This window comes from Octopus bimaculoides, chromosome 11, assembly GCF_001194135.2.
Source record: "Octopus bimaculoides isolate UCB-OBI-ISO-001 chromosome 11, ASM119413v2, whole genome shotgun sequence".
Taxonomy (NCBI): domain Eukaryota; kingdom Metazoa; phylum Mollusca; class Cephalopoda; order Octopoda; family Octopodidae; genus Octopus; species Octopus bimaculoides.
Window position 1 is genome coordinate 80631277 of NC_068991.1, and position 15006 is coordinate 80646282.

A 15006-nucleotide genomic window follows, 5' to 3' on the forward strand; every position below is an offset into this window, starting at 1 on the left:
CATGCGCAATGCAACAGGTGGAGAAAAAGCAATAGCGTTCGCTCTCTTTTCTCTCTTGCAGCAGTGGCGACAACACGTATCTCTCAGCTCGATACCGACGTGTGGTCGAAGCTTCCTTTGGTATTCTAGTGGCATGCCTATTCACCCAGGAACGAAACGGCTCTACACCAACCTAGAATAAACTATTGATCTGTTGTTACTGTTATCCCTCGTGTTGTTGTATTTCTGGATTTAATGATTAATATAAGAACTGGGGAGAGCCGGCCGAGCCGTCATATCTCATCCAATTCTTATAGGTTAATGAATACGTTTTTCGCCCCAATATTTATATATATTTCCTAGCACTAATTATTCTCACCACCAATATTTGAGTGAAATTGTATTAATATCCGTATGTGTGTTTGAACAAATTCCTATCATTGTTCATTATTCACAAAACTGATATTGTTTGCCATAAAAAACTATCTTCACAGATAAATTGACTTCAACTAAATCAAGTTTTTGATGTCTAAATAATAAATACATAACCCAGCTCTGCTGAACAATAAATTCAATAGACCCCAGGTCACATATTAATATGCAAATATTAAATTCTTTGTTCAGCAGAGTTGGGTCAAGTACTTAATATCTGAAAATTAAATGGAGCAAACTATATATTGATTTTTTTTTTATGGCAAACACAATCAGTTGCTCTCAAAATGAACTGCCATAGAAATAGGGCAAAGTCTAGAATTGATGAGGATCTGTGTGTGCAGCAATGGAAAAGGTAAATGCAAGGTTGTTTGTTGAGAAATCTCTATAAGTTTGAGTGTCAGGACATGTGGGAAAAGTTGGTCTTTTTTTAGTGAAGGCTCTTCATCAGAAGAATCTCTAATAATGAGTGGATTGCTGGAGCTTATTCCATCTAAAGATTGATCGATTTAGCTTGAAACTTAAAGTCATGGAAAAGTAGCAATATTTATTGATCACACAGTATTATTATCTCTTTAAAATGTCAAGTGAGTCATGCTAATCAGAAGAGACTGGTATGAAGAGGAGGAAGCAAAGAGATGTTCATGGATTGACTCATGATAAAGAATGATAAAGGTGAAAAAGGATTAAGAAAGAACATCAAATGAATAGAAATAACATGAACATTAATGAACACATGTAGTGAAACAGAGATATAGGTCACTGCTAGTTTGGTGGAAAGATGTTTGGCTGGGAAAAATGAGGTCTTAATTTTACCATGAAAGCAGCTGGAAAGCTTTTGTGAATGGCAATTGAGTAATGAGATTTTAATCCAAAGCATATGACAGTCCTCCATGCTGCAAAATTGCAAGGATTATTGGTCACCACATATTTAGAAAATATATTCTTTTTAAGATAAAAAGGTATCTGTTTGGGTTCTCCAATAAGGATCAAAATGTGTAGAATGAAAGCAGTTTGTTTGCTTCTGTTTCACCATTCTAAAAAATGCTTTAAATAAGTTAGAGGTCCAACCAACATGAGCTTTAGATTTGTTAGTGTTGACTGTACATAGGTGTTCTGTATTCTGTACCAAACATGTAGACGATGCGGAGAGCTGTTGTTGGTATCAGTCCGAGTTCGGTGGTTGGAATATTCTCGATTATTAATTTTTTTCTCCTGTTTTGTCTTCCATATCCAAATGTTTTTGAAAATTGACTTTTTGCATTTTGAAATGTTGTGATGTAAACATGGAATTCTTTTAACCTGATGAACAAACTTACTATCTGCATTAATTTTAAAATTTTATATATATATATCAATAGACATATAAATAATATATTATTTATTATAAGATTTAATAGAATAGATTATTTATACATGTATATGAAACTGCAAAACAATTGTTGTTTAATATGAACATCCATCGGTAAAATAAATTTTGTCATTGTATATTTCTCTCTTTATTAATATTTTTATACATGTTTTACTTTTGTATCATACTCTATTCTCTGTGTTTTGTAGAATGATACATTGAGGAGATTTTTTATCAGTGCCACCGGATTAATTGAATCCATATATTGTGACTTGGGTGTGTGGGGAGTGGGGTTGAGGGTGAATTCAACAATATGCCTTGGTACAGTACACTTTACCAGATATTTTGGGCTTAGAGTGTAGATAAGAATTCTACTCCTATATCCATGTCTACTTCATAACTGTACTATTCAAGCAGCGACAGACTTGATTGCTATAAATATGAGACACCATAATATTTTAATAAATAACAAAAGCAGTTATATTTTGATTACATTGAATGCATTAGTTTCATGATGTTTTGCAGAAAATCCTTCTCGTCTGTTGCTACCACTTGTAACAACTGAAGATAATGGTTTTCTGCATAACATGTTGTTACATAACCACTTGATACATATGTACTAATGCCTTCATAATGTCAGTAGCTTGTGTGTGTGCAGAAGGAAAGAGACTGAGACAGACAGAGAGGCAGATATACATAAACATACACACACACATACATCTGTTCATTTACATTCAAATATCATATTATTGACTTCCATCTTTTATCAAATCTGTCATTAAAAGAAAAAATATCCTTATAATTTTATTTTCTCCCCCAAATTTTTATTTTTGAATCAAAAAACTAAATATTTCTTTGCTTCATTTGCAGACTTTTAATTTATTGCTAAATTGGAATGAATTTCAATGTGGGAATGAGCAGCTGAGACAGACATCCTTGCAAGACGCAATGAGTTTGAGGAATGCTATACGAGCTCGATTCCGAAACGCAGACAAATCTGAGAGGGGCGGTGGGCCCACAGCTGTGGGAGCAACTGGTTGTGGAGGCAGTGTTGGTGTCAGTGGCAGCATTGGGGAAGAGAAGGAAAAAGACAAGGAGAAAGACGAAGAAATTTCTTCAGCACCAAGTTCAATGATGACTCCGTCAGTGAATTCATCCAATCGTAAAGTCTCTCGTCCAGGCAAAATGAACATCCCAAAAGATGAAGAAGACACAAACGTATGGATTTTTTGCATTTTAGCTTTTTTTGTTTTCATTTATTTAAAATATCCTGAATACTGTTTATATTAGTTGAACTGGTGTCCTCACCATGATTGCTGATTTCACTATATTTTGGTTTTTGCATACTCCAACCTTCATCAGGTGTTTTGTGTTGAATTCAGTTGTTGTCTCAGAATTTCAAACCTAACCTTTTATTTGATGAGGAGGGTACACTGTTCTCATTCTTTGCAGTCTTTGCACTTTGTGATTTTTTTTTGCTTGAATAGATTTTTTGTGGAGTGCCTTACTTGGGATTGAACTCAGAAACTCTAGGTGACTGCATTTCATTAACCAACATCTTACACAATGCCCAGTACTTCACAACAAAATCAACTGAAGCAAAGAAAATGATAAAGAATCATGAAATGCAGGGAACAGAATGAGAACAGTGGACCCCTGTGGATCAAAATAAAGGGTTAGGTTTGTAAAACACCTGAAGAAAGCTGGAGAATACAACAGCTGAAACATTGTGAAAGTAACAATCAAGATGAGGAGAACACCAGCCTGGCTCATATAAACAATAGACACAAAATATGTGGAAGTGTAATTTAAAATATTTTAAATTATTTTGCTGTATTTCATGTTCTTTTTTTTTCTCCTTTCTAAGTATTTTGAAATTATCGCTAAATTAACTTGATGTGAAAAGATCCATTGAGACAGATTTATTTTAGCCTGATTGCCGTTCTTGTTTGCCAACCTTCACCTCTTCCCAAGCAAGATAATATTTCTTCATGGTCAGACATGTTTGCACAGAAAATTGGAAATGAATGACACTGCATGTATAACGGGGCTTTCATTTACAGCTATCATTTCTTATCAAAATGAGGACAGACAGATCGACAGGGAGACAACACATGCATATAAACACACACACACGCACACATAAATATATATATGTGTGTATGTGTGTGTGTATATATATATATATATATATATATACATACACACACTCATACACACACATGGCAGGCTTCTTTTGATCTCTGTATACCAAATCTAGTGACAAGGTTTAGTTCAACCTGGGACTATAGTAGAAGACAGCTGTCCAAGGTGCCGTGCAGTGAGATTGAAACTGAAACCATGTGGCTGGGAAGCAATCTTCATCTTCCTAATCACACAGCCATGTATTATGATTATGAATATAGATCTTCATTTAAAAACAAGAGACACCAAACATACGTCAGGCATTGCACTAAAATATTCTATGATGAACATAATATCATTGTTATATGAACCATGTCACTTACCTGAAAAAAGAAAACAAAGGCTTATGCATATCCCTTAAGCCTCAAATGCTTCTTATTGTTGTTGTTTTTCCCTTTGAAGCACATTTTTCCCCCATATTTTCATGGTATGCAGCCAATGTTTTAATTGATACAGTTGGGTGAATCTTCCAAATTATATTAATGGTTTTCTATACATTTTATGTCACATCTGCAAAGCAGCTGACCACTGTCACTAAACGTGGTTTTTCTTTTGTGTGTGTGTGTGTGTGTGTGTTTGTTGGTGCTGTAACTGTAGTGTACAGTGTAAGCAAGGATTTATTTTTGCAATGTGTCATTCCTCCTTGACCACTCGACATCACAAAACATTATGACTGACCAATGTTCCACTTAAAGAAAAGAAAAACAGAAAACAAACAAAAATAAACTCTATTCCACATAATTTACTTCTCAGTTCAAAGGAAAAATAAAATGAAATGTTTTGGTAACAGTTTTTAGTTCCAGTTTATTGGAAAACGATTCCTTATAGAATCATCATTAGACAGCTGTAATGGCTCAAAGTGGAAATTCTTACACTTTTTCTTCCTCCCCTCTTTCTCTCTCTCTCTCACTTTTCCTCCTTTCTTTATCTTACTCTTTTTCTCTCTCTTTCTCTCTCTCTCTCTCTTTCTCTCTCTCTCTCTCTCTCTCTCTCTCTCTCTTTCTCTCTCTCTCTCTCTCTCTCTTCCATTTTTACCAAAGGAAACTTTACAGAATCATTTAGTAAATAGGTAAAGAGGTTTCTCTTACTAAACACACATCTTTCAAGAAACTTTAGCGTAGGTTTTTGTTTAATGTTTCATATTTTTTTCCTTTTCCTTCTTTTTTCTTTTCTTTTTCCTACCCAACGGGGTCGTCTGCATTCTGCTTTTTCATGTTTATTCATTTCTTTCACACTTTCTTAACACTTCTTTAAAGTGTTTTGTCTGCTTTATCTTAATCATTTGAAGCAATAAAGACAACTTTTTTATATTTCTTTTTACATTTAATTATTTTATTATGGGTATTTTTTTTTTATTTAATGATTATGATAATGAGTTGTCATAGCAACTGCATCAACACCATCATAGCAACTGCATCAACAGCAGAAGCATTTTTATTACTATCTTTGATTTTCAAAATGAAAAAATGTCTCAAAACAATTGCCCTGGGTTCTATATGCAAATTTGGGCCTCCTGTGAACTAATTCTGTCCATGGCACTGTATTTCTCCTGAGTAAGCATTGCTGAAAGAGAGATGCATGAAATATAGCCATGTGTCTGTCATGCCATCAAATACAATTCTCACTAGCTTGATAACTATCAGGTTAGTTGTTCGTTATGGTTGGTTAATAAGCAAACGATAGCACATAGCACTGAGAGGACTCTTTAATCTTGTCTTGTCAATAACAAGACAACTGCTTTAGGACTGGTGCCATGATGTATCCAGTGCACTTGGTAATGTGGTTGGTTTTAGGAAGGGCATCCAGCCATAAAAAGCCATGTTAAAAATAAAGGTACAAGCAAGAGATGGTTCCCAACCTGTCTCAGAGTAACTTGGAAACTCTGGGTAAAAACTGACTTGAACTGTGATGACCCAACCCATCCAACAGTGGCCATCATGTAAAATGGATTTCAAAAATGATGACATACAAGCATGGTTGCATAGTTAAGAAGTTTGTTTCCTTACCACATGGTTTCAGGTTCAGCCCCACTGTGTTATACCTTGGGCAAATGTCTTCTACTATAGCCCCAGCCCAATCACAGCCTTTTAAGAGAATTTAGCTGACAGAAACTGAAAGAATCCCTGATGTGTTTATGTGTATTTATGTATGTGTGTGTGTATGTATATATATATATGTATGTCTCTGGTCATAGAGTGACCAATGGTTTTGCATGCATAAAGCTAAGCAATCTATGGACAACTATATATATGTGTGTGTGTGTGTGTGTGTTATCATCATCCTCATCATCGTCATTGTTATTTAGCATCTATTTTTCATGCTGGCATGGGTTGGACGGTTTGACCAGAGCTGCACCAGGCTCCCGCCTGATTCGGTTTCTATGACTGGATGCCCCCTTCCATATACCAACCACCACTTAACAGATTGTGCTGGGTGCTTTTATGTGGCACTGGCACAAGTGCTTTTTACATGGTACTGGCACATGACTCTTGCAGACCCATCCTCTTCACCAGTGGGAGTGGCCTAATCACCTCTGTTAGGGGTCATGGGTCTTCTTGTGTACAGTAAGGCACCAGGTATCTCAGTCCTTTGTCATCTCATCTGAAAGGTTCAGCATCTTGAAGTTGTTCTTCCGTACTTCATCCCATGTCTTCGTGGGTCACCCACATCCATGTATTCTATCCACTTTGAGTGATTGGCTCTTCATTACGGAGCAGTTGGCATCACATGACCAAACCAGTGCAGTCTTCTCTCTTGCACACTCCACATCCTAATCCTTCTTATGCCTAACTCTTCTTTCTCAATACACAAGCACTCTGTCAAACATGTATAAATACATTACACATCCAACAGAGCATACTAACCTCATTCCTCTCTAACCTTTGCTTGTCCTCTCCATTCAAGACCCACGTCTCACAACCATATACAATTGTGGTCTGTATACATGTATCATACAGTCAGTCATTCACTCAAAGAGAAACCGTTTGTGGTCAACAGAGGTAAAAGTTTTCTGAATTTCTTCCATCCTATTCTTATTCTAGTCATCACACTCTCTGTGCATCCTCCTCCACTATTAATTTGGTCCCCTAAGTAGCAGAAATGATCAATTACCTCTAATGAGCCCCCAGGGAATTTGAGAGAATCAATTTCTCGAGTCTCTAGTTTTTATGGATCCTGTGCATCTTCCATATATAGATATATATTTGTGTAAATACATAAATATATATATGCATGCTCCCATACACACACACACACACACACACACACATGACAACTCCACACACAATTATATACTAGTACATGAAACACATCACTTGACAAAATGTACACACTAGGTTAATCATACACATACACACACACAGACCCACATAATTTTAAGCTCAGCCACACATACATTCTCATGCACCCACCTCCATTCACACATACACACTCACACACACACCATCCTCATATACACACCTGTGTTTGCATACCTTTATTCGGCCAGGTCACTGCTATGAGCTCCCTTTCACTCAGCCTCTTTCTTCCTACCATTTCATCATGTTGAACCCTTAATCCCTATACATTTTTCTCACTCTATTTTCTTTTCTTTTTGCATTCTCTCTTCATTTTATTTCCCCTCAATCCTTCCTGTCAAACAGTGTAAGCTCGAAACATCAAGGACTTTTCTATTCATCTCAAGCGTTGTTCTCCCATCTGCCTTCGTCATTTGTTTTCCCACCTTACTAGCTCCCTTGCCAGTGCCACCTGACTGCCCCCCCCCCCCATGCCAGTGGCACGTAAAAAGCACCCACTACACTCTCGGAGCTGTTGGTATTAGGAAGGGCATCCAGCTGTAGAAACCTTGCCAGACAACGTTGGAGCCTGGTGCAGCCTTCTGGTTTGCCAGTCCTCAGTCAAACCGTCCAACCCATGCCAGCATAGAAAGCAGATGTTAAACAATGATGATGATGATGCATATATATATATATATATATATATATATATATATATATATATATATATATATATATATATATACATATTTATGTATATATGCATGTATATCATCATCATTTGACCTCCATTTTCCATGCTGGCATGGGTTGGACAGTTTGACAGGAGCTGGCCAGTGGGGGAACTGCTCAGACACCATCTATTAAACATTTAATAACATTAATACTACCCTCTTAGTCAACCCTGATAATTGAGGGTTGCCTGGACATTCCCATATGTACTGTTTCTTCTCTTCAATCTAATATGAAATCTGCACCAGTAAGAAAACTACCACCAATACAATCACAGTTATGCCACCACCACTACCACAAACATCAGGATCATTCGTACCCCATCAGTGCTCCTCATCAAAATTACTCCAACCCCACCATCACCAAATCTCTTTTATTATTATTATCAAAAGTGCCATCATTATCTTCTCATTAACATCAACACCACCACCCTTACATTACCCTTCACACCACCACTTCCACATCAGCATCACTGATCACCCTATTACCACATCATTAAAATCCCCATGATCATTGTTTTTTTTTGTTTATTGTTTTCAAATTGATTGATTAAAATGATTAATTATTAACAAGTTTGTATCAGTTTGGGAAATGGATAATTGAAAGCTGAAAAATACCAAAAAAAAAATGTGTATTGATTTCATTTGTGATTTATATTCTTTTTTATATTTTTATTCAGACTTTTGAATTAATAACTGCTGACCGTGAAGGAGAAAACAGTAGTTTGTCAGGACAAGGAACACCTGAATCACCTCGCTCAGAATGCATTCATCCACTTAATTCTGAAGAAAGGTTGAGTTTTGAGCATCAACTGACCCACCTTCAAGAACAGCTGGTGGCTATTATGATAGAAAACCAAGCTCTGAGTAAGTTTGTTTTACCAAAATACTCCTCTTCTATACTCTGAGTAAACATGTAGCTCCTCTACAACAAGAAACCTGTTCTGGCCCCTTTTTTCATACTTTAACATCTCATCGCCTCACATAAACCCCACTCAGTCCAGAGGGAATCTTAATGTTGGAAGCTGCATGACAACTTCACCAGTGTTGGTGCCATGAAAAAGAGCACTCAATGCACCCTGTAAAGTGACTGGTGTTAGGAAGGGTATGTAACCATAGAAACCATATTAAAGCAGACATTAGATCATGATCTCTTGGATCCGGTCAAACCATCCAACCCATGCCAGCATGGAAAATAGATGATAAAACATGATGATGATGATGGTGGTAGTGGTGATTTCTTATTACTATTTATTGACTGAGGACAACAGACTCTGCCAACTGCGGTCCTCCTGTGCTGATGCTTTCTATTACATCACCCACTACAACGGTGCAGTGTCTGCAGACAAAATGCTGTATTGCAGCCCACCCAGTTCACATTTTTATTTAGTTTTATTTATTTCTTTGTCATGGAATTTGCAGTTGTAATATTAGAAAGATGAATCCAAATGATGTAAAGTAGTTAATCTAGTTAAATATTAATTAACCCTTTTTAATACCAACCCACTTGTGTCCATCTCAGCTTTCATGATATAAAATCATCTATTTTAAAGTGTTCCTGTATAAATCTAAAACTTCTGTTATAAATTTTTGAAAAAATCCATTCTTAATATATTTTACACAACCAATTAATTGTCTCTCATTAAAATAATAATTGTTTATAATTATTGATTCTAAAATAAGCAGAAGGGCTGAAATTTGGGGTTTTAGGGGTTAGTCAATGAAATCAACCCCAGTATTTGACTGGTACTTTATCAATCTCTACTTGATGATAGGCTAAGTCAACTTCAGTGAGATTAAACTCAGAAAGTGATGAACCAGAAGAAACGGCACTAACCATTTAGTCCCACATGCAAATGGTTTTGCCATCTCACTGCCATAACAATGATAATAATGCTTGGCACTGGGCCAGCAGTTTTGTGGGAAGCAATAAGTCAATTACACTTTGGGCAATTGTGTTCTGCCATAGCCTCAAGTGGATTAATCTTGTGAATGAAAGTTGGTAGAGGAAAACTGTCTTTGATGGTTGACATTTTTATAGAGAACCCAATTCTCATCACCAGTCACTATTCAGTCCAAAAAAGGTTCATTCGTGAGACAAGACAGCAAAGAAGAGCACACATTCACTCTCTGTGTGTGATTAGACTCGGAGAGTTTGTGAGGAACTCATTGACCCAATTTACTAACTTTCCCAATGGCACACAGGTGTCGATGAATGACCAAATCCAAGTTTCTCTGCAAGTTCCTCAACAGTTACGATGGGATTTTATTTCATCAGCGTTTGCAGGGTGTCCTCATCGAGCTCTACAGATTTTCCAGGATAAGGCTCCTCTTCTAGCTGTAATTTCCAGCTCAGAATTTCTGGAACCACCACTGACACTGGCTTACACTTATTGTCCAATCCCCATATCCTGCATTCCTCACACTTTCTGTTGCGTTGTTGCCTTTATTGAACTCATAAAGCAAAATATGCTCCTTTGTCACTTCCATTATAGTTTTGAAAAAATAACTGTTAAAATCGAACTTCCCTCTTCAAAACTTGCACTAAGAATAAGACGAAGGTAAAATTACTACCTGCCTTTACAGCAGGTTGATGCAGGTAGTTTATCCCATCCCCCTCCGACTTCTCAGGAAATTGAAAAACCACATTATTTATGGAATGAGCCAATATATATGTTATATATACACTCTTGCCCAGTGTTTGAACTAGGAACCTTTATGTTGAAACTAGTGAGGTGGGGCGAGGGACAGTAATACAGCTATCACTTATCCGCTAAGTTACCAACATCTACTGCTTTCCATCTCTAACAGATGAGGTTAATAGCCTAATAAACCATAATTTTATTGCCATACTTATTTTGGCGAGAACTTAATATCACAGTGAACAGCGTTCGTCACACTCCACAGCGAAAATAGTTAAAGCTAAACATCTGAACATATGTTCATGGCTTGTATTCTTTTCAATGGTCTTAGACAAACAAAATAGAAATGCTAAGAAGATACTAACAAAATATCATTAGACTTGATTCTTCTATAAAAGATATTAAACACAAGATATAAATAAATTAAACATTGTTCTTATTCTAGTCTACAGCATGTGTGTGTGTGTGTGTGTGTGTGTGTGTGTGTGTGTGTGTGTGTGTTTAGAAGTCTTAATGTAGTTGTAAGTATATGTATTGAAGGTGTGTAATTATGTGAGTGATTGAGTGAGTGTGTGTGAGTGTGATTATGTTCGCATGTGGGTGAGATAATGTTTTAAAGGAAAGTCTAAGAAAAACAGAAACAAGGATGAGATTTTTGTCTTTGGAAAAGGTAGAACATGATTATGTGCTTAGCTGTCAGGTATGGCTTAGTCTGGGCTGGTCTGATCTGGTTTGGTAAATGGCGAGATTCAACAGTATTTGGCAAACTTTCTCTTCTGCTGAAGGAGGGGATAGTTACACTAGTTAACAGCTTTTCGAAAAGCTGAAGGAGTACAAAAATCTTGAAATGATTTTTATCAGAAAATCTGTATTAATAGAGCAAAAAAAAAAAAAAAAAAAAAAAAAAAAAGAAGCAAACATACATTTATATGGTAGAATATACACAAACATGTAAACTCTCATACATCACATTTGCAAAGATGTATGTATGTATGCATGTGTATATATATGTGTGTATGTGTACACATGTGTGTGTATTTATGAGTGTGGGGTTGTGTGTGTATGTATATATATATATATATATATATATATATATATATATGTCATCATCATCGTCGTTGTTTAACGTTCGCTTTCCATGCTGGCATGGGTTGGACAGTTTGACTGATGATTGGTGAACCAGAAGGCTGCACCAGGCTATATATATATATATATATATATATATATATATATATATATATATATATATATATCCAATTCATATTGAAAACAGGAATAGGAAGGCAAATGCATTTAAATTGAAGTGCATTCAATTCAAATGATCGAATGTATTTATGTTAATCTGACACCATTGTTGTCATTAAATAAGAAGTCTCGTCATTAAGATTTTCATTAGTGAAGACATCTGACTTTGTCATTAATCTATTTGGCTTTCAAGTCTTGAACTTATCTTATTAATCTCTTTTGCTAAACAACTAAGTTACAAGGACATAAACAAACTAACACTGAACAGTGGTAGGGGGGACAGACACAAAGATACACATACAAGATATATAATACACACAATGGGCTTTTTTTCAGTTTCTGTCAACTAAATTCATTTGCAAGGCTTTTGTTGGCCATGGGCTATAAATATAAGACAATTGTCCATTGCGTCACACAATGGAACTGAAGCAAACTTCTAACTACACAGCTACTACTTATGATGAGCTTCCATAGAATTTCCATTTACGAGATTTGCTCATAAGGCATTGATTGACTCTGTGCTATAATAGAAGACACTTGACCAAGGTGCTGTGCAGTGGGACTGAACCCATAACCACATGGTTGCAAAGTCCATTCCTTAATCACACCACAGCCATGCATCTGCTTAATATGTGTGTTTCAATAATATTGGAATTTCTATGTAGTCAAACTTACTTAAGTTTCCATTGTGATTGCTAGTTTTACACTTGACCAATAAATTTTAGTTAATGAAAACTCGACAACCATTTTTTATATTGACGACTAATTAGGAAGTCCCTCTGACTGTCTGTTCTCCAAGGCACTGTACCAAATAAACTACTTTGAACTGAATAACCAGGTGAGTATCTTCACCTGTATGTAACCAGAAAATTGTTTGTGGCAATGTGGCAGTGAGCCAACAAACCAGATTTTCAGACGATTTCCTTCCCTTCTTCTTTGCTCTCCCAACAAATAAAAACTAAAGAGAACTACAACATTGAAATAAATAAAGAAAATAACATTTTCATAAAATTTAAACAAAAAAAGAAAACTTGAATAAATCACAATGGAATTTGGTAAAATAAAATGGAAAATGAAAATTGTTAAAAGATTTTCCACATCTTTCTTTAGCATTAAAAAAAAAAGAACATTTTTCAAGAAAGATAAATATTATCAAAAATAACATTATTCTTGGCATATATTCAGAATATGGTAAAATATTTAGCAATTTGCTGGCTTTAAAGAATTCCTCATTTTCTTTGTTATTTTCCTCTTTCAAGTCAACATTTTTTTTCATTTTTTTCCCTTCCACTTAGGTTAACTAAAACAAATTAAAATAATAAAATATGATTCAATAATTTATTGAATGAAATGAGGATAAGTGATTTGTTGCAGCTGTTCTGACCATCTTAGAAAGTGTGATGGTTAAAATATGGAACTTATTGTAAAGAAAGAAAAAAAGAAAACTAAACAAAGAGGAATTTGAGATTAACTTAGGCGCCTTTCCAAACTTTTAGCCTTAAGACTTACTTCCTTCGTCATTTTCTTTTGTATAATTGCTTTGATGCAATTTAGAAATGAGAGTTATTGGTAGTTCTTACTTGAGAATTAATCCATATGTTCTTGAAGAAATTAGAAAAATTCATAGCTCAGGTTCAAGTCTAGCAGACAGAAAGGCGAAAATTGATTCATCATCATTATCATCATCATCATCACTGTTGTCATCATTGTCATCCTCATCATCATCATTATCATCAGCAACAGCAGCAACATTGTTATCGTTCTCATCATCATCATCATCATCATCATCACCGTCATCATCATCATCATCAACATCATTGTCATCATCATCAGCAGCAGCATTGTTGTTATCATATTTGTCATCACCTTCATAATCATTATCATCAACATTGTTATTACCATCGCCATCACCACCCACATCATCATGATCATCATCATCATCACCATCATTATTGTCAACTTACAGTTTTTTAGATGAGTTCAGAAAATGACTCACAATTACAATTATTCCTCAACATTGCAGCAAAAGGTGAAACTGTGCAGTCAATGAGAAAGTTTCTATCTGGTCACACAACATGCTAGAAATAGCAGCCAATTCTCTATCAAATCAAATCCCACTGTCTTAATATGGGAATAGCACATGACATAATGTAGTACTAGATTCACACCCACCACCACCACCAGCAGCAACAAAAACAACAACAAAGAAAACATGTTTATAGTTGGATAGCATCATTTGATCACAAGCTTGATGATCAATGTCCACCTAGGGTTAAACAACTGTGCATTTAGAAATGCTGTGATTCAGCTATAAAATGTAATGACTTAACCTTTTATAGGGTACAGGATATTGGGTAAAGACCCCCTTTGGTCATGAGTGACCGTGGGATTGCACCTAGAAAGTTACTCCCTGAGGCACAAGCCCAGGCCAGGTTGTTTGTGGAAGACTAATCATTCCAGCCCCCTCCTCTCCATGCCACCAATGGCACCCAAGGGAAAAGCAAAGGGGCTGATACAGCTTGGCACCAGAGACATCGCAACTCATTTCTAGAGATGAGTGAACTGGAGCAATGTGAAATAAAGAGTCTTGCTCAAGAACACATCACATAGCCTGGTCTAGGAATCAAACTCACTACCTCATGATTGTGAGCCCAATGTTCTACCCACTGAACCATGCGCCTTCACTAGTGAGTTGGTTCTACTGGAAAACTAGTATTATATATATATATAGCTTCAGATCTACCCATACCTTGTATGTAAAATTGGGTAGATGGAAACTGTATAGAAACCCAACAGTTCTATTGCATGTGCAATCCAAGACGTAGAGCCTGGTCTCACTGATTCTGTCTGTTAACCGTTTTCCATTCAGAACATTCTGTCAAATGTTATGGTTATTGATTCACATTATTTTGAGTTTGTATTTTCTTGTAACTTCCAGATTTTGATTATGTGATTGCTTATTTTTAGACTGACATTGTAGGGTAGGTGTAAGAGGCTGAATCTGGCCAGTTTAAACATAAAACAGGTAGAATGATTTGGCCAGATATTTTCAGTTTAAATACTAAAGGGTTAACAATAACATATCTGTGGAACACTCAGCCACTTCCTCATTTATTCAGAAGCAGTTAATTCAGTTGATTTTCATTATCAAAAAGCTTAGGGATGTT

The 15006-nt window shown here is 35.9% G+C and overlaps 1 protein-coding gene and 1 long non-coding RNA gene across 9 annotated transcripts in view; one reads left to right on the plus strand and one right to left on the minus strand.

The window, feature by feature from the left end:
- LOC106878525 (GRAM domain-containing protein 4) overlaps positions 1-15006 on the plus strand; it is a 176116-nt gene that overhangs the window by 80477 nt on the left and 80633 nt on the right. For all 5 annotated transcript variants that reach the window (XM_052971959.1, XM_052971962.1, XM_052971963.1 and 2 more), the window contains exons 2-3: positions 2633-2980; positions 8633-8819. In XM_052971959.1, the coding sequence (XP_052827919.1) occupies positions 2633-2980; positions 8633-8819 (535 nt within the window). The remainder of the gene's footprint in view (positions 1-2632; positions 2981-8632; positions 8820-15006) is intronic.
- LOC106877906 (uncharacterized) overlaps positions 1-15006 on the minus strand; it is a 158894-nt gene that overhangs the window by 47425 nt on the left and 96463 nt on the right. For 2 of the 4 annotated variants that reach the window (XR_008265241.1, XR_008265240.1), the window contains exon 6: positions 4673-5509. The exons of the other annotated variants lie outside the window; for them this stretch is intronic. This is a non-coding gene — a long non-coding RNA (uncharacterized LOC106877906). Of the gene's footprint in view, positions 1-4672; positions 5510-15006 lie in introns of those variants that run through there. 4 annotated transcript variants of the gene reach the window in all.